Source organism: Poromitra crassiceps (genome assembly GCF_964638095.1).
Source record: "Poromitra crassiceps genome assembly, chromosome: 2".
Taxonomy (NCBI): Eukaryota; Metazoa; Chordata; class Actinopteri; order Beryciformes; family Melamphaidae; genus Poromitra; species Poromitra crassiceps.
Genome location: NC_139624.1, coordinates 4,699,589 through 4,724,448, shown reverse-complemented (window position 1 = coordinate 4,724,448; position 24,860 = coordinate 4,699,589). Strand labels below are relative to the sequence as shown.

The 24,860-nt window shown below is 44.4% G+C and overlaps 1 protein-coding gene across 1 annotated transcript in view; it reads left to right on the top strand.

Moving 5' to 3' along the window:
* lrig3 (leucine-rich repeats and immunoglobulin-like domains 3) overlaps positions 1–24,860 on the top strand; it is a 79,155-nt gene that overhangs the window by 12,393 nt on the left and 41,902 nt on the right. Inside the window, exons 2-3 of the mRNA XM_083660099.1 lie at positions 13,964–14,035; positions 18,753–18,827. Coding sequence (XP_083516225.1) covers positions 13,964–14,035; positions 18,753–18,827 — 147 coding nt within the window. The remainder of the gene's footprint in view (positions 1–13,963; positions 14,036–18,752; positions 18,828–24,860) is intronic.

The window sequence follows — 24,860 nt, the reverse complement described above, 5'->3', positions numbered from 1 at the left end:
GGGCTCGGTATCGCCACTGATTTCCCGATTCAAATTGATACGATTCAATATCGATATTTCAGTTACAATACCAATTTTGCTTTGGTCTGTATGAAAGAGATTCTCAAATAACTAATGCTGAAAATTGTACAAGGAACCCTCTAACGGTTAGCGGGTTCCTTGTAATTGTAAACATTACTATTAACAGGTTAGAGTCTAACCTGTTAATAGTAATTTTACAAAGTTACAATTGTTTACGAGATCTTGTTGCGCTTAGAACCAAACCACGCCAGTCTTTTAACAGGGTTAAAGCTTCAAGCATACACGGTAAAAGGCATTATAGGCTATTAAAAGATCAATATTGGGATTTATGAATCGATATCAGTTCAATTGAATATTGTTTTCGATATATATATATATTGATTTCTTTTTCTAACCAAGCCCTAGTTTTGACTGTGCTGTGTTGATTCACGGCCTTCTGTTCAATTGACTTTTTCTCTCTGTGAAATGTGGAAAGTTGCTGCTGCCAGAGAAAACAGAGCGGGCCTCATAACCGAGCAGGCTGTGTGTGTGTGTGTGTGTGTGTGTGTGTGTGTGTGTGTGTGTGTGTGTGTGTGTGTGTGTGTCTGTGTGTGTGTGTGTGTGTGTGTGTGTGTGTGTGTGTGTGTGTGTGTGTGTGTGTGTGTGTGTGTGTGTGCAGGCCTTCCAAAGAAAACCAGGGGGAAGAAAGTTCTGCATGGGGGGAAAAAAGAGTTCCACATGGGGGGAAAATTCTTCTGGCTCTGGCACGCTAATTTACGAGTGGCTCTCCAGCACATCTTAAAGCCCTTAAACCGCCCAGCCTTTGTTTTCCAGCGCCCCATTATTTCTGCTGAATTAGCAGCTCCAGAGCCAGCCATGGCACTGATTAAGAAGCTGCCTCTGACGGAGAGAGAGAGAGAGAGAGAGAGAGAGAGAGAGGAGAAAGAGAGAGAGAGGAGGAGAGAGAGAGATCTAGGAGGAGGAGAGAGAGAGAGAGATGAGGAGGAGAGAGAGGGAAGGAGGGGAGGGAGAGAGAGGAGGAGGAGAGACGGGGAGAGGGGGAGAGAGAGAGACAGGGAGAGAGGAGAAAGAGAGAGAGAGGAGGAGAGAGAGAGAGAGATGAGGAGGAGAGAGAGGGAAGGAGGGGAGGGAGAGAGAGGAGGAGGAGAGACGGGGAGAGGGGGAGAAAGAGAGACAGGGAGAGAGACAGACACAGAGAGAGAGAGAGAGAGAGAGAGAGAGAGAGAGAGAGAGAGAGAGAGAGAGAGAGAGAGAGAGAGAGGAGCGCTTGTTTTGAGCTGTGGAGATGTGTGAGCCAGGCAGATTTAGACTGGAGCTCCACGGCTCTTCGTGGGTCTGGTTGAGGCAGTGAGTCTCCAGAGACCACTGAAAACTAAACACGTGCAGAATAAACGACAAAACTCACTTGATGTTGAAGCCAACAGAGAACGCTGAGCGGAGGAGTCATGTGAAACCCTGTTGGATGGTTCCTTCACTTCTCAGCACAGAAACCATTACAGTCTGAGGGATTTATGTTGGGATGGACACACATCACAGATTATGTAGTCTTAGTTACAAATGTTTGTCAGATCATAAAATGATCTGATTGGTTGAGCTAAAGCACCACAGTGTTTCTCGCTAAGTAACATTGGATCTAATCGTGTTGCCAACTTGTCACTAGATTTAGCAACTTTTCAGACCCCGCTGGCGACTTTATTTCCTAAAAAGCGACTAGCGACAAATCTGGGCGACTTTTTCTGACCACGGGAAGTTGGGAACAATGTTCTCGTGTTGAATCCCAAAGCATTTTGTACAGCCGCTGATTTGCCCTACTTGCTTGTCATCCAGAGAGGTCTGATGATCACACACAGTGCAGCCCCCCTCCCTCTGCTGCGAGTGGGACTGTAGGTTGTTTGTTTTCATTCATTTTATTTCACCTTTATTTATTCAGGGAGGACCTTTGACAGCAAGCTGGTTACAACATTATACAATAATACAATTACATAATTGAAGTACATACAAAGACAATAAAAATCACATCAAAATCAGAGATGCAGATAAAAAGGGCCACACAAAGCAGGTGCGGTTCATATATTTATATACGGCAAATAGCTTTCCTGGGAAACAAGTTGGCAGCACTAGTTAGCAGCAGAGCGCTAGGCTTCATAATATTTGCTTCCTCCTCTCTTACCTCTTGCCTTTGCCTTTTTCACTGAGTTTCAGGTTAAGCTCAGTGAAAAAGACAAGAGGTAAGTAGGGGTGGGAATTACCAGATAGCCACGATACGATAGTAAAATACGATACTAGAGTCACGATACGATAGTATTGCGATATCGCCGATATTGCGATATCGCCGATATTGTGATATATTGAATATTGCGATATTTCGATATATTGTCTAACTCCTTTTCCTACCTTTTCCTTGACCTCACTGGAAGTAAAACATGCAGTGTTTTTTTGTTTTGTTTTGTTTTTGCCCCACATGTAGGCTACATTATTAAGCTTCTCTGGACTCAATACGCCACTGCAGGCACGGACTGCAACATCGGGCGCTTCGGGCAGATGTCCGGTGGCCATTTTTTTTCTTTTTTTATATCGATACTTGGCGTCCAAATATCGATACAATATCGTCAGGCAAAATATTGCGATACTATGGTGTATCGATTTCCCCCCCCCCCACCCCTAGAGGTAAGAGAGGAGGAAGAAAATATTATGAAGCCCAGCGCTCTGCTGCTAACTGAAACAATACAAGCTATCATACTAAGTTATCGAAGTAACGTTAGCTCGCTGAGCTTCATGTTGAAACTAGCCATTCTAGCCTATAGCTAGCTACTGTAGCTAGATAAGCTAGTTAGCTGAGCTTCAATACAAGTCACTGTTTACATTTTAGAGTTACTCATTTGAAAAGGTTTCTTGTGTGCCATACAAATTCACCAGTTAGCTAACATGTGCACTGGAAAAACTGTGCTTCCTTGGCTCTGCCCACTGATGTTTAACTCAACCAATGAGATTATTTCTGACTCGGAGAAATGTTTGTAATTAAAACTCCAATCCGCTGACTATAATATTCCATTGGTGCCAAATCTAAAGCATCAGCAACAACTCGTGACCATTTTCACAGTCAATTAGGGTTGCAACTAGGGATGGGCATTTCTAGCAAAAACACTAGTCCAGATTCGCTGGGCCAAAGTCGACTTTTCGTCGAAATTCGCCCACCCCAAACATTTTTTTATAATAATTTGCGAGTCAAATTTGACATGGTCTCCCCTGATTCTAAGTATAGTTGAATCGCTTGGTTTGACCAAGTAAAAAAAAATGTATACGCATTTTACGCAAGGTCTATGGAAAAATGAATGGCGGATGAAATCCCATGGACAGGGAGAGGGGTCTTTGGCACTCTTATTGTCAATAGGCAGCCAGACCTACGTTAGCCGTTAGCAACGTTAGCATTAGCGTAGCGCCGAGATGGCTCAGGGAACAGAAGACAGAATATCAGCTTTTCTTCATGCAGTAACAAGCCATGAAAGCCTTTCCTTGTGGCTGAGTGTTGCTGTAATATAAACAGTTTAAGACCATTTCTACTGCATTTCTAGCGTTTCTAGAGCTACTGGGTGCTGCACTGCTGTCAGCTGAGCCCAGAGCTCTAGTGCGCAGCTCTGGTGTGCAGCTCCTATGGCAACGTCACATGGACAAACGTGTCATTCTTGAGCCAGGCGCTGGTAAAAATAAAAATTAAAAATTAAATAAACGATTTACGACTTTCAATAATCGCCCTGGTCACATCCCGCATTGACTATTGCAACTCCATCCTCTTCGGTCTTCCTCACAAATGTCTCCGCAAACTCCAACTCGTTCAAAACTCAGCCGCCCGTATCATTACCAGAACCCCTTCCACTCAGCATATCACTCCCGTTCTTCAACAGCTCCACTGGCTCCCTGTTAAATACCAGATTGACTACAAAATTCTGCTTCTCACCTTCAAGGCCCTTCACAATCTTGCACCTCCTTATCTCTCTGAACTCCTTCACACCTACACTCCCTCCCGTGCTCTCCGATCCTCCTCTGCTTTCCAACTCTCCATACCCTCTGCCCGGCTGACCACCATGGGGTCCAGAGCCTTCAGCTGCTCTGCCCCCCATCTCTGGAACTCCCTCCCACAAAACATCCGACACCTTGACTCTCTCTCCATCTTCAAATCACACCTGAAAACACACCTTTTTAAACTGGCCTATTCTCTCTACTAATTATTTTACTTACTTGTTGTTTTTAAATTATATTTTGTATTTGTATTTTATTCCTTGATTATTGCTGCTTGTTTTAACCATGTCTGTACGGTGTCCTTGAGAGCCTTGAAAGGCGCCCATAAATAAAATGCAAATAATAATAATAATAATAATAATAAAAGTCGATCTTGATAATAAAAACAATTATTCAAAAATTAGAAATTTGTTGCGCATCCCTATAGTTGCAACTAATAATTATTTTAAATGTCAATTCTTTTCTCAATTAATTGATTGATTGATTGTTTGGTCTATAAAATGTCACAAAATTATGAAAAATGTGGATCTGTGTTTCCCAAACCCCAAGATGACGTCCCCAAATGTCTTGTTTTGTCCACAACCCAAAGATAATCAGTTTACCATCATACAGGAGTAAAGAAACCAGAAAATATTCACATGTAAGAAGCTGGAATCAGAAAAGTTAGTTGCATATTAATTTAATAGTTGACAACTAATTGATTAATCATGGCAGCACTAAAGTCGATCAGTCTTCCCTCTTCTGTAACTGATTAATATTGAGTGCAACATGTTCAGATATGGCTGCAGCCTGTGTGCAGCACTGTGGGTTATCTCTCCTCTCACAGTGTCTCTGTGATGGCTGCAGCCTGTGTGCAGCGCTGTGGGTTGTCTCATCTCTCACAGTATCTCTGTGAGGGAAGTGGAGGTGTCAGAGACTCTCAGCTCTTATCTACACAGTGATAGACTCTCCATACGGCCCCCAGCTGCACTCAACAACAACTCAGTCAGTGCTGCATGCTGGGAAAAACAGGGGGAAGCCGCTGCCTCGGTGAGAGACAGTGATGTAACCCTTACACTGTAATGTAAGTAATAATACTTTGTTACAGTAAGGCACTGAATCATTGTGATGACATCACCGGTCCACACTTAACTGTAACTCAAGTCAACTCTCAATAACTTTCAACCTAAATGAACTTATGTGCAACATAAATCAGCATTGTTTTTTGGTGAAGCGTCCCTTTAAGTACAGTAAATATCAGATACGTCAAGACTTTTACTACAGTAATATTCTAATAGGTGACTTTAACTTCTACCAAATTTTCTGGTCAGATATCTGTACTTTTACTCAAGTGTGACTTTCAGGTAGTTGATCCAGCGCTGGTGAGAGAAGTGAGAGTGTACACTGTACAGTAGTTGAGGAGTTGGAGAAAGCTTCCAGCAGGCCCAGGCACAACATTGGACAGGGTGTTTGAGACGTATGAAAGGCAGCGAGGCGCTCTCTCTCTTTCCCGGCATTGTGAATAGATTAGCAGTTGTTAGGGCCTTCCCCTCCTCCCAGTCAGACCAGAGCCCTGATGCTTTCCAGATGGGGGAGGTAAGGAGAAACGGGGAGGGGGGGGGGGGGGGGGGGTGCACAGCGCGCAGCAGCGTCAATAACTTCACTGCTTTACAGCGGGCCAGCCTCGCTCGCTTTACGGCACGCCGGCCTCGCTCGCCACACTCCTCCAGACTGTTTCCAACCTGTTTAAAAACAGTCTGGAGACTCACGCCCAGCAGCCAGGGCCTCAGTGAAGACCGCGTCAGTCGTGTCCAAGTCCATTCCCAGACAAGTCCAGGTGCAGTCGAGTGTCCAGAGAGTGTTGAGACGGAGTCAAGGCCGAGACCAGAGCTCGTCCCGTCTGATTCATAGACAATAAACTGTTTACACGAGGCGTCTGGCTAGTGTAGAAATAAAAGCACTCACCCACCACGGAGACCCGAGTTCAATCCCCGGCAGCGGTACTTTCCGGCTTGGTCAGATGTTCCTACAGACACAATTGGCCGTTTCTGCGGGTGGGTTATGAGTCCTGGTCGCTGCACTAGTGCCTCCTCTGGTTGTTTTGGGGGGAGGGGAACCAGGGGGAATAGCGGCATCCTGCAGTTGAAATTCCTTGCTATCAGGTGAAAAGAAGCGGCTGGTGACTGCACGTGCATCGGAAGAAGCGTGCGCAGTCGCCAGGTACAACTCTCCCCAGATTGGCAGAGGGGGTGGAGCAACGACTGGGACAGCAGGGGGAATTGGACAAGTACAATTGGGGAGGGGGGGGGGGGGGGGACTTGATCAAAAACATTTAATAAAAAACTGTTTGTGTCAGGGTTCCCACGGGTCTTTGAAATCCTTGAAAGTTTGTGAATTTGAAAAAAACAACTTGAAAGTTTTTGAAAATAGACATAAACACTGTATACATGGCTCATTGAAACGGCTTGAATTTATTTTTGTGTGTGCGCAAGAATAGAAATGAACACATCCAATCCTCTCTCTCTTGTTAATTGTCTGTGAGCCTCTGTAAAGCTGCTAGTTCTCATTAGAAACATCCTCAGTGTTGTAACAGTAATGAACCTTGACCAGTTTCTCAAACTAGGCTGTGTTGGGTCCTTGAATTTGAGGGAATTGGGCCTGGAATGTCCTTGAAAAGTCCATGCATTTGATGTTTAAGGTGTAACTCATTGAGTGCCAGCCACTTTTGGAGAACGGACGCTCCCAGTGCCAGAGTTTCAGAGCTTTTTTCAGTGATTTCTCGAGGCCCACAGAATATTGTGTGATATTACTATGTAAACAATGAACACGCAAAAAGAACGATTAGACTCTTTTCTATCATCAGCAAAAACAGGTTTATTGATATCATTTTCCGTTCTTTAGTTATCAGCCGGAGAAGATAGCTTGATTTAACAAAAAAGAGCATTTTTTTTCTAGAAGCTGAGATAATGGCCCTTTTGTGAAATTAAACATTTCAAACACATCACTGACTCTGAAGCTAATTTTCTGATGTAGTCACACCTCAAAAATAATTTCCTTCAATAAAACAGTGAGGCCAGGGAATTTTGTTTGGCAGAATAATATTTTTAGCTGCAACCATATATATATGGTTATTTTAGCTGGCCCCTGCGTGCGCTGCTGGTTGCAGCTTCTTGCTGCTGGTGGGCATCGGATATTCTGGCTTGCGTTTGCCAACCCTGTCCTGCTGCCTGGGTCTGTCTGGGTGTTGTGTGGCTGTGTGCTGCTCTCCCCCCCCCCCCCCCCCCCGCCCCGCCTCGCCTCAACTGCACACTCCTCCCTGTATGGGAGGTGGCTCTCTGCTGAGTTTGCTCTGACTGCACTGTGAAGGGTGCGCGGCGACATCCAGCTTTTTCCGCGTGTGTTTGTCACCGGCTACTACTGTATGCTTCCAGTTGAGAATAATAACGATGATCATGCGAATGGGCTGTCGCAGCAGTGGAGGAGCTCAATTGTGGGAGCAGATTGGCTGCTGCCTGTTGCAGGCACATCTAACGTTAAAACGCTTCATGCATATCGATGCATACGGATGCGATGCGATTTCTGTTTCCCCAACGACTTATTCTCTGTTTTTCTCTGCCTTTCTGTTAACCTGGAGAGCACTGTCGCCACCTAAGGGTTCTGTAAAATAGGTTATAGACCTCCAATAGCTATAATATTTGTACAGGAGAGGCAGAAGGCTTTGATCGACGCCCCACCGTCAAAAAACGCAATTGACGAACATGTCCGTCCTTGGCACTCTATGTTACTATTTGAAATGACGAACATGTCCGTCCATGGCACTCAATGAGTTAAGGTGTGGGAACCCTGTTCCATGTCTTTCCAAATGTCATAAAATAACGATAAAGCAGTTTCTGAAGGACATAGATGCAGATCTGTGTGAAGGGGCTCTGCAGTAAAAGCCTTCAACATGGACCTAACCCACTGACTCACAACCTTTTCCATGTCGAGGATCCCTCATCTAGTCCTCATTAAAGCCACAGAACACATTTAGTCCTCATTAAAGCCACAGAACACATTTAGTCCTCATTAAAGCCACAGAACACATTTGACGAAACACAGACACAAATGTGAGAAAATGTTTTATTGTCAGATGATTGAGTCCAGAACTCCATGACTGAACTGAATGTCTGTATTGTAGGTAGAGAGATAACAGACTGTCTGTATTGTAGGTAGAGAGATAACTGAATGTCTGTATTGTAGGTAGAGAGATAACTGAATGTCTGTATTGTAGGTAGAGAGATAACTGACTGTCTGTATTGTAGTTAGAGAGATAACAGACTGTCTGTATTGTAGGTAGAGATAACTGAATGTCTGTATTGTAGGTAGAGAGATAACTGACTGTCTGTATTGTAGGTAGAGAGATAACAGACTGTCTGTATTGTAGTTAGAGAGATAACAGACTGTCTGTATTGTAGGTAGAGAGATAACAGACTGTCTGTATTGTAGGTAGAGAGATAACAGACTGTCTGTATTGTAGGTAGAGAGATAACTGACTGTCTGTATTGTAGGTAGAGAGATAACATACTGTCTGTATTGTAGGTAGAGACATAACATACTGTCTGTATTGTAGGTAGAGAGATAACTGACTGTCTGTATTGTAGGTAGAGAGATAACAGACTGTCTGTATTGTAGGTAGAGAGATAACAGACTGTCTGTATTGTAGGTAGAGAGATAACAGACTGTCTGTATTGTAGGTAGAGAGATAACTGACTGTCTGTATTGTAGGTAGAGAGATAACTGACTGTCTGTATTGTAGGTAGAGAGATAACTGACTGTCTGTATTGTAGGTAGAGAGATAACTGACTGTCTGTATTGTAGGTAGAGAGATAACAGACTGTCTGTATTGTAGTTAGAGAGATAACAGACTGTCTGTATTGTAGGTAGAGAGATAACAGACTGTCTGTATTGTAGGTAGAGAGATAACAGACTGTCTGTGTTGTAGGTAGAGAGATAACTGACTGTCTGTATTGTAGGTAGAGAGATAACTGCCTGTCTGTATTGTAGGTAGAGAGATAACATACTGTCTGTATTGTAGGTAGAGAGATAACTGACTGTCTGTATTGTAGGTAGAGAGATAACAGACTGTCTGTATTGTAGGTAGAGAGATAACAGACTGTCTGTATTGTAGGTAGAGAGATAACAGACTGTCTGTATTGTAGGTAGAGAGATAACTGACTGTCTGTATTGTAGGTAGAGAGATAACTGACTGTCTGTATTGTAGGTAGAGAGATAACTGACTGTCTGTATTGTAGGTAGAGAGATAACTGACTATCTGTATTGTAGGTAGAGAGATAACATACTGTCTGTATTGTAGGTAGAGAGATAACTGACTGTCTGTATTGTAGGTAGAGAGATAACAGACTGTCTGTATTGTAGGTAGAGAGTAGGGATGTCAACGGTTAACCGTTAATCGATTAACCGTCGCTAACGTCGTTGTTCGGTTATTGCTGTCGGTCTATCAGTTAATATTTAAATTTTTTTTTTTTTTTTTTTTTGGTCTATTTACTCAATGAGCTCATGCCCAAACAAGGCGTGTCTATTTAGATGCTGAAATGTTAATGCTTTTTGTGTTACAAATTCTAACACAAAAAGAATTTGTGTTGAAATGTTGATGCTTTTTGTTAATGCTTGTTAATGCTTTTTGTGTTAGAAATTCTAACACAAAAAGCATTAACATTTCAGCATCTAAATAGACACGCCTTGTTTGGGCATGAGTTCATTGAGTAAATAGACAAAAAAAAAAAAAAATTTTTTTTTTTTTTTTTTTTTATATTAAAAAATTATGAATTAATCGATAGGTTAATCGATTATTAGCGTCGGTTAATCGAAAGTGAAATTAACCGAAAATTGACATCCCTAGTAGAGAGATAACTGAATATCTGTATTGTAGGTAGAGAGATAACTGAATATCTGTATTGTAGGTAGAGAGATAACATACTGTCTGTATTGTAGGTAGAGAGATAACTGACTGTCTGTATTGTAGGTAGAGAGATAACAGACTGTCTGTATTGTAGGTAGAGAGATAACAGAATGTCTGTATTGTAGGTAGAGAGATAACTGAATGTCTGTATTGTAGGTAGAGAGATAACTGAATGTCTGTATTGTAGGTAGAGAGATGACTGACTGTCTGTATTGTAGGTAGAGAGATAACTGAATGTCTGTATTGTAGGTAGAGAGATAACTGACTGTCTGTATTGTAGGTAGAGAGATGACTGACTGTCTGTATTGTAGGTAGAGATAACTGACTGACTGTATTGTAGGTAGAGAGATAACTGAATGTCTGTATTGTAGGTAGAGAGATGACTGACTGTCTGTATTGTAGGTAGAGAGATAACTGACTGTCTGTATTGTAGGTAGAGAGATAACTGACTGTCTGTATTGTAGGTAGACAGATAACTGAATGTCTGTATTGTAGGTAGAGAGATGACTGACTGTCTGTATTGTAGGTAGAGAGATAACTGAATGTCTGTATTGTAGGTAGAGAGATGACTGACTGTCTGTATTGTAGGTAGAGAGATAACAGACTGTCTGTATTGTAGGTAGAGAGATAACTGACTGTCTGTATTGTAGGTAGAGAGATAACTGACTGTCTGTATTGTAGGTAGAGAGATAACAGACTGTCTCTATTGTAGGTAGAGAGATAACTGACTGTCTGTATTGTAGGTAGAGAGATAACAGACTGTCTGTATTGTAGGTAGAGAGATGACTGACTGTCTGTATTGTAGGTAGAGAGATAACTGACTGTCTGTATTGTAGGTAGAGAGATAACTGAATGTCTGTATTGTAGGTAGAGAGATAACTGAATGTCTGTATTGTAGGTAGAGAGATAACTGACTGTCTGTATTGTAGGTAGAGAGATGACTGAGAAACTAGGATCAGAACAGTCATTCTAAAATGACAAAATAATGAAGTTTAAAAATGCATCAATTTGCTAGGGACCCCCTGGAATGCCCTCAGGGACCCCTGGTGTTCTGGCGACCCCATGTTGAGTGACATACACTGGGCTAATCAATTCTCATGAATTGACTTAAGAATTGACCAGTGTATATGAATCGATTAATCAATGCTAAGAAGTCCATTACATGTACAGGTTTCTACAGAGGAAATACTGGGGAGAAAACGGACGAAACATAAATAAAATGACCTGTCTATAGTTTTATATAGAAAAAGTCCAGTCAGCAGCATCTAATAGAGATCGAGAAGAGTCCAAGAAATCAGTTCTGGAGACTGAGACTTCAGGACATTTTACAGCTTCAACCTCCTTTCAAAATAGGCAGTTCTCTCTCTCAGTCTAAGACGTATGAAAAGCTAATATGCAAGGACTATAACTACTAAGCCCCGCCCCCATTTTTCCCCTTGTTTGTCTTGAATATGCAGCTGTTTGTTTTGGAAGATGTTGAGTTGTTTTCAGACGTTACTCAGACAGACAGAGTCAGGTCAGCTTGTGGTGGTTTCGGCTCAGACTCTACAAAAGTCCCCCGTCTTGGTTTCACCCCAGTCAGTCTGGTGGAGGTGGAGAGGTTCACTCCGGTCAGTCTGGTGGAGGTGGAGAGGTTCACTCCGGTCAGTCTGGTGGAGGTGGAGAGGTTCACTCCGGTCAGTCTGGTGGAGGTGGAGAGGTTCACTCCAGTCAGTCTGGTGGAAGTGGAGAGGTTCACTCCGGTCAGTCTGGTGGAGGTGGAGAGGTTCACTCCGGTCAGTCTGGTGGAGGTGGAGAGGTTCACTCCGGTCAGTCTGGTGGAGGTGGAGAGGTTCACTCCGGTCAGTCTGGTGGAGGTGGAGAGGTTCACTCTGGTCAATCTGGTGGAGGTGAAGAGGTTCACTCCGGTCAGTCTGGTGGAGGTGGAGAGGTTCACTCCAGTCAGTCTGGTGGAGGTGGAGAGGTTCACTCCGGTCAGTCTGGTGGAGGTGGAGAGGTTCACTCTGGTCAGTCTGGTGGAGGTGGAGAGGTTCACTCCAGTCAGTCTGGTGGAGGTGGAGAGGTTCACTCCGGTCAGTCTGGTGGAGGTGGAGAGGTTCACTCCAGTCAGTCTGGTGGAGGTGGAGAGGTTCACTCGGGTCAGTCTGGTGGAGGTGGAGAGGTTCACTCTGGTCAGTCTGGTGGAGGTGGAGAGGTTCACTCCAGTCAGTCTGGTGGAGGTGGAGAGGTTCACTCTGGTCAGTCTGGTGGAGGTGGAGAGGTTCACTCCAGTCAGTCTGGTGGAGGTGGAGAGGTTCACTCTGGTCAGTCTGGTGGAGGTGGAGAGGTTCACTCCGGTCAGTCTGGTGGAGGTGGAGAGGTTCACTCCGGTCAGTCTGGTGGAGGTGGAGAGGTTCACTCCGGTCAGTCTGGTGGAGGTGGAGAGGTTCACTCCGGTCAGTCTGGTGGAGGTGGAGAGTTTCACTCCGGTCAGTCTGGTGGAGGTGGAGAGTTTAACTCTGGTCAGTCTGGTGGAGGTGGAGAGGTTCACTCCAGTCAGTCTGGTGGAGGTGGAGAGGTTCTCCCCGGTCAGTCTGGTGGAGGTGGAGAGGTTCACTCCAGTCAGTCTGGTGGAGGTGGAGAGGTTCACTCCGGTCAGTCTGGTGGAGGTGGAGAGTTTCACTCTGGTCAGTCTGGTGGAGGTGGAGAGTTTAACTCTGGTCAGTCTGGTGGAGGTGGAGAGGTTCACTCCGGTCAGTCTGGTGGAGGTGGAGAGGTTCACTCCGGTCAGTCTGGTGGAGGTGGAGAGGTTCACTCCGGTCAGTCTGGTGGAGGTGGAGAGTTTCACTCCGGTCAGTCTGGTGGAGGTGGAGAGTTTAACTCTGGTCAGTCTGGTGGAGGTGGAGAGGTTCACTCCAGTCAGTCTGGTGGAGGTGGAGAGTTTAACTCTGGTCAGTCTGGTGGAGGTGGAGAGGTTCACTCCAGTCAGTCTGGTGGAGGTGGAGAGGTTCACTCCGGTCAGTCTGGTGGAGGTGGAGAGTTTCACTCTGGTCAGTCTGGTGGAGGTGGAGAGTTTCACTCTGGTCAGTCTGGTGGAGGTGGAGAGTTTCACTCTGGTCAGTCTGGTGGAGGTGGAGAGGTTCACTCCGGTCAGTCTGGTGGAGGTGGAGAGGTTCACTCCGGTCAGTCTGGTGGAGGTGGAGAGGTTCACTCCGGTCAGTCTGGTGGAGGTGGAGAGGTTCACTCCGGTCAGTCTGGTGGAGGTGGAGAGTTTAACTCTGGTCAGTCTGGTGGAGGTGGAGAGTTTAACTCTGGTCAGTCTGGTGGAGGTAGAGAGGTTCGTCCCAAAGAGAGAGATCCTCCATTTGAGCCAAAAGTGACATCTGCTCTGACAAAACGAGCTCCAGACTGGAGTCTGTCTGTAATAAATATGATTCTTGATTGATTGTGATATGCTGTTTTGCTGTGTGCACAGCGGGAGAGAGGGACATTTCTCAGCTCTAGTTTTATTACAAAGTGACTTTTCTTTGATGCTTGCTCAGTGTTCATGCTCAGGACATGCTGTGTCTGTGGTGTGGAGCCAAACTACAGCAGCATCTGTTAATGTGCTCCATGGTGTTTTCTTCTCTGATCAACTTTTTCATTTTTCTGTTTTGTGTTTTGTACTTGGCCAATAGAGAACCGGAGGTATACTTCCAGGTTCGTCAGCAAAAAATGGGGAATTCACTTAAATGCATAAAATAAGGTTTGTGGTTAACAAAAGTTTAAGGGAACGCAAATTTGGGTTCAGCATGATACTCTTCACAAACGTGAATAACTTTTATGACTTTTGGAATGTAAATAAGTTTTTTTTGAAAATGCTTTAAAAGGCATACAAGTTATTCACGTTGCTGGAGTGTCAGGGGCTCGAAACTGCAACCCTTGTGTTGGTAGGCGAGGGAATAGACTGCTGCACTACCCGGACGCCCCAGTGTTTTCTCCTCTGACCTCTGACCTCTCTCCTCACAGGGACCTGAGCCATAACAGACTGCAGGGGGTCGACAGCTCTCTGTTCTCGAACCTACAGCAGCTCACTGAGATGTAAGTACACCAAACACCATGGCTGTTCCACATGTGACAAACCATAGGTTGGGCAATATACATATCATGATATGAGACTAGATATGGTCTTAGATGTTTGATGTGGTAATATGGTGATACTGTATGAGACTAGATTTGATCTTAGATGTTGGATATGGTGATGTGGCATTAGTGTTGTATTTTCCTGATTTTAAAGGGATAGTTCTTATTTTTTCAACTCTAGCCCTATTGCTACTTACCAATGATTATGTTGATTGGCAGATTCCTTTCTCAGCACAATCTGTGCTGTTGCTTTTACTAGCTCCAGATAGTTAGCCACAAAGCAATACAAGATCATTGGGGCCACGCTCCTGTCTGTGCAAGCTGACTGAGGCTCACTCTTTTGTAGTCATCTTGCACAGACAGGAGCGTGACCCCAGTGACCTTGTATTGGTTTGTGGCTAATTATCTGGAGCTACTATGAGGAACCGTTTAAAGGCTGCATTACAGTAAAGTGATGTCATTTTCAGAACCAGACTGTTAGTCCTTATATCCACATTACTGAGGATTATTTATCAAAAATATCACTGTGTCAGTATTTTGTGAAAGCATCAATAGTTATCCATACAATATTGTCACAATATCAATATTGAGGTATTTGTTAAAAAAATATTGTGATATTTGATTTTGTCCATACTGGGCGGTATGGCAGGGAAGGAGGGAAACCCTTTCTTAGCATTTTATTTGGATCACAGTCTTGTTTTAATGAAAGTGCTTGTTGTGACACATCTCACATGTGGCTTTGAAATTGACTTACAACCAGGGCCGGAAATTAACTTTTTGAGTCACCGGCCAAATGGCGGTTAGATGGAAAAAATCGACCGGCCAAAATAATAAATCACATTTTTGTGTCACATAACTATATACATATATCCATACATTTGTTTCAGTACATTTCAATTAGTTAATAAGGCATTATGTTGAAGAATACAAACTTAAATAAGAGGCCAGAGTAACATTTTAAGCAATTTTTGTATATATATTGATTGATGATATTGTTAATCAATACATGCCTGAATACATACAACTCGTGATTTTTTATGGTATTGTTAAATTTGCATGCCAAGTAAAAAGAAATAACTCTAAAAACTGGTAATTGATTATCGCATTTAAATTTTCATTATGATCCAAAATGATGCGTACAGGCTAACAGTATTATTGTCATCTTTGTGCTGGTCTGCTTTGACATGGCTGCCTATAGTGCAGCCACATAGGGTCTTGAGAGGAGAGGCTCCGATTGAGCCCGGGACAAGTCACTAACGTTACTAACGTTATACTTAAAGGAGAACTTACCTCCAAAACACTTTTTTTCAGCTTTTAACCAATATATATGACTTTGGGGGTGATTTGTGAAGAATTCTGGTCAGAATTTCCACATTTGACACCAAACTGTTGCCATTTTACCATTTGTATCATTTTTCAGCAGCATACCTGGCATAAGCGCCCTCTAAGGGTGTAACACTGCTTTTTTTTTTTTTCTCAAATGAATGGGATATTTGACACGTCATGACGTCATGGTGAACCAAAGACTATGGGATTTCAAGATAGTTACTCCCCTACTCCCCCTGTACCCTTTCGGCTCCTCACAACTCCAAGCCTATTGCCATGATGTCACTTGACCTGTTAATTTATTACAATCGCCTGTTATTTTCCTACCAACTCCTATGTAACACAATACTATCAATAAAAGCCACTATAATCATAAAAGGAAGGACATAGCAAGTAAATCATTCCCAACCTTTTTCATACTAAGGGGCCCTATGATGAGATTTGGTCTCATGTAAATCTTATTTTTTATTTTTTATAGCCTAGATATGATTTTGTCCAGAATTCCATATAATTAGGTTGAGAGACAACGAATGCTGGAATCCTCTCAAGGACGACTGGTGGTCTTCTGTGCCCCTTTTCGCTGGGGACACAGAGCTGCTGCACTGACTGCCCGGAGGGAGGGAGGGGTTTATTGTGTGTTTGCAGCAATCAGCTCCGAGAGCCCAGCATCAAAGTGAGAGCCTCAATTTCATCCTTCCGCAAACAAATCTTATCGCAGCGCACATGTAAAATATAACGCTATACTACGACGTGAAAGCAGCAGCAGCAGCAGCTCTGTGCTCTCAGAGCACAGAGAGCACAGTCTGACATTTCCGCGGCTATCAGTCCGACTTGGAAGCACTTTCTCTCGGCCAGTCTGCTCTCTCATGCACCCGCGGGGGCGCGCGGCAGCAGCACACAGCAGCAGTGAGAGGCGGGGGCTTTCAACAGTCTGACATTTCAGCAAACAAATTTCGTCGCAGTTTAGCGGACATGTAAAATATAACGCTATACTACGACGTGACAATGTGACAAAGCTTCTCTAAACATATCGGCTAATATAATATCATCACTGTGTACAAGCAACGCCAACTTTTCTGGAAATCAAGTCAGCAGAGCAGAGCGACTGGCTCTGTCTGTGTGTGTGTGCTGCTCGGGGGGATTCGCATGGGAACAGTGTGAGGAGGAGAAGAGCTCTGCGCTGCCTCCTGCGCCCTGAGAGGAAAAATCAGAGGTGTTGTAACTTTCAACAAGAATCACGAAAAGCCCCAAAACGCAAATTAAAAACGGATTTCATTGCGCGGTTTATCTCTAGTTAGACGAGGGAATTACGTGGAGAAATCTCGCATTGTGTTACCCCAGAGCGAGAGGTTTGTCCTATTGTGGGTGTGCTGCTGTTAACGAGCCCATGTCACTTTGCTCTCGTAACGTAGTTTGAGTAGTTTCCATAGAGATACATGCAGAAAAATAATTAAATTTCTAGTTCGCCACTGAATTACCAAATTGATATAACTTTCAACCATTTTGAGCAAAGCTCTTTCCAAACAGGCCACCAGCGTTGGCTAGTTGTTGATATTTATAAAGATATGGCCCCTCTCAAATAAATTATTTGTGAGGCAGTAGGCAAACTGTAATGGCGTCGATTTCCGAAAAAAAATCTGGACTTGAACACAGCCAAAGAGTCCAGTATAGACAAGAGTATATGTCATTTCTTGGTTTTTTCCATAGGTATTTTCAAATCACTGTTCTAATACATATCTAGGGGGTAAGTCCTCCTTTAAGCAATATATCACGAGAGCAAGTGTGTTGTGGTGAATATATCCCGCTGATAAGCTGTTATCCCACTCGGCCTGCGGCCTCGTGGGATAACAGCTTATCAGCGGGATATATTCCACAACACATGCTGCTCGAGTGCTATATTGCTTTTATAAAACGGTTTCCAAGTATAATAATATAATAATAATAATACTATAAGTCCGACTGGCATCGTATTCTGATAGAGTCAGTTGAAACACTACTGTAAGGCGGGACCTCTAGCAAGAAGATAGACGTGCGGGTGATTTGATTGGATCGTTCTGGAGACTGAAGTCGACATTGGCCAATCCTGGCGCTTGCTGAGAGGTTTTGCATAGCCCGACACCAGAGCCTTATGCCGACACCAAGTAACGTTACGTCTTATTTAGAAATGCGGGGTTAAGAGTGAGGGCGCGCGAGAGAGGGGTTAAGACATTAGCCCGCGTCTATTCTTGTACAAAACATCATTTTCTATTATTAAGTATTAGTAAAGTTATAAGCGAAGATCGATTCACAAGGATCTAAAAGCTGTCTCTGCCATTTTGTTTTTGAGGTAACCAAAGCCTAAGAGAGTTGCGCCATCATGCGTCTGGCTGCAAGCGAGTAGCTTTTTGTTTTGACACTACTGTAAGGCGGGACCTCTAGCAAGAAGATAGACGTGCGGGTGATTTGATTGGATCGTTCTGGAGACTGAAGTTGACATTGGCCAATCCTGGCGCTTGCTGAGAAGCTGAGAGCTTTCTGGAAAGCCCAACACGGAGCTCGAGCGCAGAGCTGCCTTTTAGTAAGAGAGTTGCCATGGCAACCAATAACCCATGACCATGGGTTATTGAACTCGGTTACTGGAATTATACAATGGCTGTGAACCAATCAGATTGCTTGATTTGAGAGAGCCGTTTTATAATAACAAACACGTTCCACGTGTTGATAATCCTAATATGTGTGATCAAAAAGTGCGTTAGAACAGGACTGACCATGGATGTATAATAAGGACACGCTCCGGGTGGTGTACATAAAGTTAACGTTAGGTTGTGTCATTTCCAATTTACAGGGTTTAACGTTACAGAGCAGCACATTGTTGGGTCTTGGTGTAAAATACTCCCACACTTTACATGTTCGTGAATGATGTTTTGTGTCGCTTGTGAATAAAGTGTTAGACGCGCACAGCCATGTTCACCTAGCCCCTTCCACTAGCAACAATGCAACAACAATGCGACTTCCGGTCGTACTTTTTTCCAAATTAAAAACCAAACTTTTATTTTGAAATATGCTATTGGAGCAGAGTTATCTAGTGTATTTGCTTTACTTAATTTCGACACACAGTTTTCATTATTTTACATTACTATTTTGTCACCCGCCACGTGGCGGACAGACCTCTCAGTGTCACTCGCCAAACGTAAAATCTAGTCGCCAATGGCGCTTCACGGGTTTTAATTCCGGGTGCTGCTTATAACTGAACATTTGGCCCACTTGGTAGAAAACACATAGATATTTATCATGTATTGAGATATGATTTTTGGTCCATATCGCCTAGCCCATACGTTCATTCTGATTTTTGTTTCCTTCCTGTGTGCAGAAAGCTGAACAACAATGAATTGGAGGCGATCCCTGACTTGGGTCCATACGCTTCAAACATCACCACGCTCATTCTGTAAGTATGACGTAACCTTTATTTACACCAAACTATTTGCCTTTTTCACATCAGCCATATTGTGTCTAAAAGGCAGGAAGTAACACAGGTGCAAGCAACACATTAATGAGAGTTCCAGTGCCGGGGGGCCTTCGCTAATGTTTTGGTTGCACCTGTGTTACTTCCTGCCTTTTAGACACAAAATGGCTGAGGTGAAAAAAGTCAATGGGCCAGGCAGTCTGGAGGGTTCTGCATGGTGAGCAGATCCTCTGGTAGTTTGGTCTTTGCTGGTTCAAGTTGAGAGTTGAGAGAAGCTGCCCCGCCCCTCTCTCTCATCTGACATGGTGTCCGGCCCCAGACAGGACAGGTCACGTGGTTTTAAGACAAATGCTGTCACCAGAAGCCAAACTGTCTGTTGCTGCTGCTGTCTCTGTATGTTTAACCTGGAGGCAGTGATGTGATATTGAAAAAACAAAACAACACAGTGGTTGCCGTCCGTGTGGAAACCCTGTGAATCCAAATTTGGTGATGTTTTTGTTTCAGTGATGACATGGTCTCCTCTGTGGGTTGAGAACTCTTTAAGTTTCACGTTTCACGTTTATTGTCATATACTGATTACATTGTAACCATCATTACCACTAATGACATTCTTAGACTCAGAGCCAACTGGACTCGACATCATAAGTGACAGAAGTCAAATAGTCATAGAAGTTCAAAAAGAAAAAAGGAAAGAGCAGCAAGTAAGCAAACTTAGAATCAAATACAAATAAAAACGTGTTTGCATAGTAAGGTTGTCCTAAGTATCGATAGTATTGATAAGTAATAAGTATTGATAGTATTGATAAGTAATAAGTATCGATAGTAAACATGTGAAATGGATACAATGCTCATTTGCAAAAGTATCAAATACCAGCAGTGCTTTCTCTTAATGAAAAATCAAACACTACAGATTTTTTGCCTCCATATCATTGATGGGTATCTGTTGCTTGTTGTGATAGGCTGATGACTAGAGCAGGAGTAATCTGCTATGTTGTGATAGGCTGATAACTAGAAGAGGAGTAATCTGCTGTGTTGTGATAGGCTGATAACTAGAAGAGGAGTAATCTGCTGTGTTGTGATAGGCTGATGACTAGAGCAGGAGTAATCTGCTATGTTGTGATAGGCTGATAACTAGAAGAGGAGTAATCTGCTGTGTTGTGATAGGCTGATAACTAGAAGAGGAGTAATCTGCTGTGTTGTGATAGGCTGATAACTAGAAGAGGAGTAATCTGCTGTGTTGTGATAGGCTGATAACTAGAAGAGGAGTAATCTGCTGTGTTGTGATAGGCTGATAACTAGAAGAGGAGTAATCTGCTGTGTTGTGATAGGCTGATAACTAGAAGAGGAGTAATCTGCTGTGTTGTGATAGGCTGATAACTAGAAGAGGAGTAATCTGCTGTGTTGTGATAGGCTGATAACTAGAAGAGGAGTAATCTGCTGTGTGTTTGATGTTTGATGCATTTTTGAAATTCCCACAACATGTATTTGTGGGTGTGTCAAAAATGACATGTGGATAATCAGTGGTAAAATTGTAGCCAGAACCAAGTTAGCCGATTGTAACTGGTAAAGCTATACCACTTTTGCAGCAGGACCAAGTTAGCCGATTGTAACTGGTAAAGCTCATTATGTTCAAAAGTAAGGTCCATGTTAGGCACATTGTAACAAGACCAAATTGGAGCAGAACCAAGTTAGCCGATTGTAACTGGTAAAGCTCAAAATGTTTGATGCATTTTTGAAATTCCCACAACATGTAACAAACAAACAACCAAAAATAAGACTGAAGAATGCCCTGTAACTTATTTAAAACAGAAATAATGTTTCATGTTTGTTAATTTGAGTATATATTCTAACTAAAACTGTCGGCTGTGTTTTTTATGTATGCATTGCTTTGCTGCTTGTTTTTTCAATTATTTTTTTGTAAAGCACCTTGAATTGCCTTTGTGTATGAAAGGTGCTATATAAATAAATTTGACTTGACTTGACTTGACTTGTGAGAGGCTGATGACTAGCAGGAGTAATCAGGCTGTTGCGTCCCCCAAAGCACAAGCCACACTGATTTTTTGTTTGTGTGGTATACAGCGTTAATGATTAACCGATTAATTGACTGTTAAGATGTTCAACTAACGGTTAAGGAAAATGCATGAAATTCCATCCCTACTTGTTGACTATAGGTTGAGGCGATGTCTCGTCATAGACGCTGGCTTAGCTGGCTCAGCCTGGCTGGGGGCGTGGTCAGGGTGGGGTAAATCCCCTGTTCTATCCATTCAGCAAAGTGAGAATTTAGCTGATAGCCCAGCCCAGGCAGACACGATCGGGGATTTAACCACCGCAGTAAACACACATCTGAGCAGACGTCTTGTGTTCTGCTCTAGAACCCCCAAACCTGTAGTTTAGAGCCGCAGCACCGTCTTTTGGTGAGTCAGCCCATATATCGGCGGTTTTACCCCACTCACGCGCCAGCCGTATAACATTTTGTAGGCGTTCCCACACATGCCGACTGTCTCTATATCTTGGTCCATACAGATGCCATTCAGTGTGGTCTACTGTGTGTGTGTGTTTTTTTCTTATTTTTTTCAGTTTTTAATAGAACAGTAAACAAACAAGAGACAGAAAAAAGAAAGGAAGGAAAAAAACAACAACAAAAACAAAAAACAAACATCAACCGTCAACATGACAGCGTGGTTCTACCAGCCACATAAGGTGCTTATGTATCTGTAAGAAATCATGTGTATGAGATCCCACGCAAGAGGTCCATGAGACACCCGCCGAGCGAACCATCTTACCCCCAACCTCAGTCACTAGTCATTCTTAACCTCAGTCACTAGTCATTCTTAACCTCAGTCACTAGTCATTCTTAACCTCAGTCACTAGTCATTCTTAACCTCAGTCACTAGTCATTCTTAACCTCAGTCACTAGTCATTCTTAACCTCAGTCACTAGTCATTCTTAACCTCAGTCACTAGTCATTCTTAACCTCAGTCACTAGTCATTCTTAACCTCAGTCACTAGTCATTCTTAACCTCGTCAAAGTAGCCAAAAACTGGTCCCAGATAGCCGAGAACCTTCTAAGCGAGTTGGTTCTCAGGGACCCGAGTCTCTCCATCTGTAAAACAGAGATCATGTCCATCAGCCACACCTGAAAAGAAGGTGAAGAGGAGGACTCCCATTCCTTTAGGATGAGTCTTTTGGCAACAGTTGTCCCCGGCGTCAGAGATTGTTGCACAGCTGTAGGGAAGTCCAGTGAGGACTCAGAGCAGCCGAAGATGGCGAGTTCTGCCTCCGGCTGCAGTTATTTTGTAGACCTCAGAGTACCAGTCAAATATTTTGGCCCAGAATCCTGTTAGTGAAGGGCAGAACCAGAAGGCATGAGATAGTGTGCCCTCTGACACCTGTCACACAGTGGAGAGACAGAAGGGAAGATCCTGTGTAGTTTATGCTTGGAGTAGTGAAGACGGTGAGCGACTTTCAGTTGGATCAGCTGGTGTCTGCTGTTAACTGAGCAGAGTTGCACCACAGACAGATACCAAGTTCCCCCTGCCACGCTTCTCTAATCCTCTGTGTTGCAGTTGTTAACCAGACACACAAATCTAGAGATAAGATGCTTGCTACTGTGTTTTTAAGCAGTATGTTAAAAACTCCCTCTAAAAGGGTCCTGCCACGCGAGTCGCTTCGCTCCCGCTAATAAACGCCAGGAAAAGGCTTTGAGTTGTCACATCATCTCAGGCGGTGCAGTCTCAGACCAGAGGAGATTTTCGGAATAGTGTTGTGCAATACGCTCTTTCAAAACAACACCAGAGATATTAGTGTCAGAAACCTCAACCATTTTATTTGCTTTCTGCGGCGCGTCTCTCAGACCGACGTGACGTGAGGTGACTGTGGAGGAATGCGTGCGTCGTCTCCTCGTCAAGCCCCGACACGGAGCTCTGCCCCCCGGGCGCCACGTTCAGCCCTCAGCCAGCTATCACCAATTTGTTTTCACACTTACTGCACAAAGCTGCACCTCCGGGCGCCTCTTTCCTCCCAGCACAGAGACACAATGTCTCTCTCCTCCTCCTCCCAGCACAGAGACACAATGTCTCTCTCCTCCTCCTCCCAGCACAGAGACACAATGTCTCTCTCCTCCTCCCAGCATAGAGACACAATGTCTCTCTCTCCTCCTCCCAGCACAGAGACACAATGTCTCTCTCCTCCTCCCAGCATAGAGACACAATGTCTCTCTCCTCCTCCCAGCATAGAGACACAATGTCTCTCTCCTCCTCCCAGCACAGAGACACAATGTCTCTCCTCCTCCCAGCATAGAGACACAATGTCTCTCTCTCATCCTCCCAGCACAGAGACACAATGTCTCTCTCCTCCTCCCAGCACAGAGACACAATGTCTCTCTCTCCTCCTCCCAGCACAGAGACACAATGTCTCTCTCCTCCTCCCAGCACAGAGACACAATGTCTCTCTCCTCCTCGCAGCACAGAGACACAATGTCTCTTTCCTCCTCCCAGCACAGAGACACAATGTCTCTCTCCTCCTCCCAGCACAGAGACACGATGTCTCTCTCCTCCTCCCAGCACAGAGACACAATGTCTCTCTCCTCCTCCCAGCACAGAGACACAATGTCTCTCTCTCCTCCTCCCAGCACAGAGACACAATGTCTCTCTCCTCCTCCCAGCACAGAGACACAATGTCTCTCTCCTCCTCCCAGCACAGAGACACAATGTCTCTCTCTCCTCCTCCCAGCACAGAGACAGAATGTCTCTCTCTCCTCCTCCCAGCACAGAGACACAATGTCTCTCTCCTCCTCCCAGCACAGAGACACAATGTCTCTCTCCTCCTCCCAGCATAGAGACACAATGTCTCTCTCCTCCTCCCAGCACAGAGACACAATGTCTCTCTCCTCCTCCCAGCACAGAGACACAATGTCTCTCTCCTCCTCCCAGCACAGAGACACAATGTCTCTCTCCTCCTCCCAGCACAGAGACACAATGTCTCTCTCCTCCTCCCACCACAGAGACACAATGTCTCTCTCCTCCTCCCAGCACAGAGACACAATGTCTCTCTCCTCCTCCCAGCACAGAGACACAATGTCTCTCTCCTCCTCCCAGCATAGAGACACAATGTCTCTCTCCTCCTCCCAGCACAGAGACACAATGTCGCTCTCCTCCTCCCAGCATAGAGACACAATGTCGCTCTCCTCCCAGCACAGAGACACAATGTCTCTCCTCCTCCCAGCACAGAGACACAATGTCTCTCTCCTCCTCCCAGCATAGAGACACAATGTCTCTCTCCTCCTCCCAGCACAGAGACACAATGTCTCTCTCCTCCTCCCAGCACAGAGACACAATGTCTCTCTCCTCCTCCCAGCACAGAGACACAATGTCTCTCTCCTCCCAGCACAGAGACACAATGTCTCTCTCCTCCCAGCACAGAGACACAATGTCTCTCTCCTCCTCCCAGCATAGAGACACAATGTCTCTCTCCTCCTCCCAGCATAGAGACACAATGTCTCTCTCCTCCTCCCAGCACAGAGACACAATGTCTCTCTCCTCCTCCCAGCACAGAGACACAATGTCTCTCGTCCTCCCAGCACAGAGACACAATGTCTCTCGTCCTCCCAGCACAGAGAGCACAGATATGAGCTCTTAAACTCACTCGCTGGCATCTTTTGTCGTGGATTTTCTTCTTTTTCTCCTGTTTTCTCCCCTATTGCACTTGTCCAAATCCGCCTGCTGTCGTTGCTCCGCCCCCTCTGCCGCTCTGGGGAGAGTTGTAGACGAGCAGCATGCTTCCTCTGATACATGTGCAGTCGCCAGCCGCTTCTTTTCATCTGACAGCGAGGAGTTTCACCAGCAGGATGTAGAGCGTGGGAGGATCACGCTATTCTCCCAGTTCCCCTCCCCCCCCGAACAGGTGCCCAACTGACCAAAGGAGGTGATAGTGCAGAAAGCAGGACTCATACCCCACCAGCTTCCCACCCACAGACACGGCCAATCGTGTCTGTAGGAATGTCTGACCAAGCTGGAA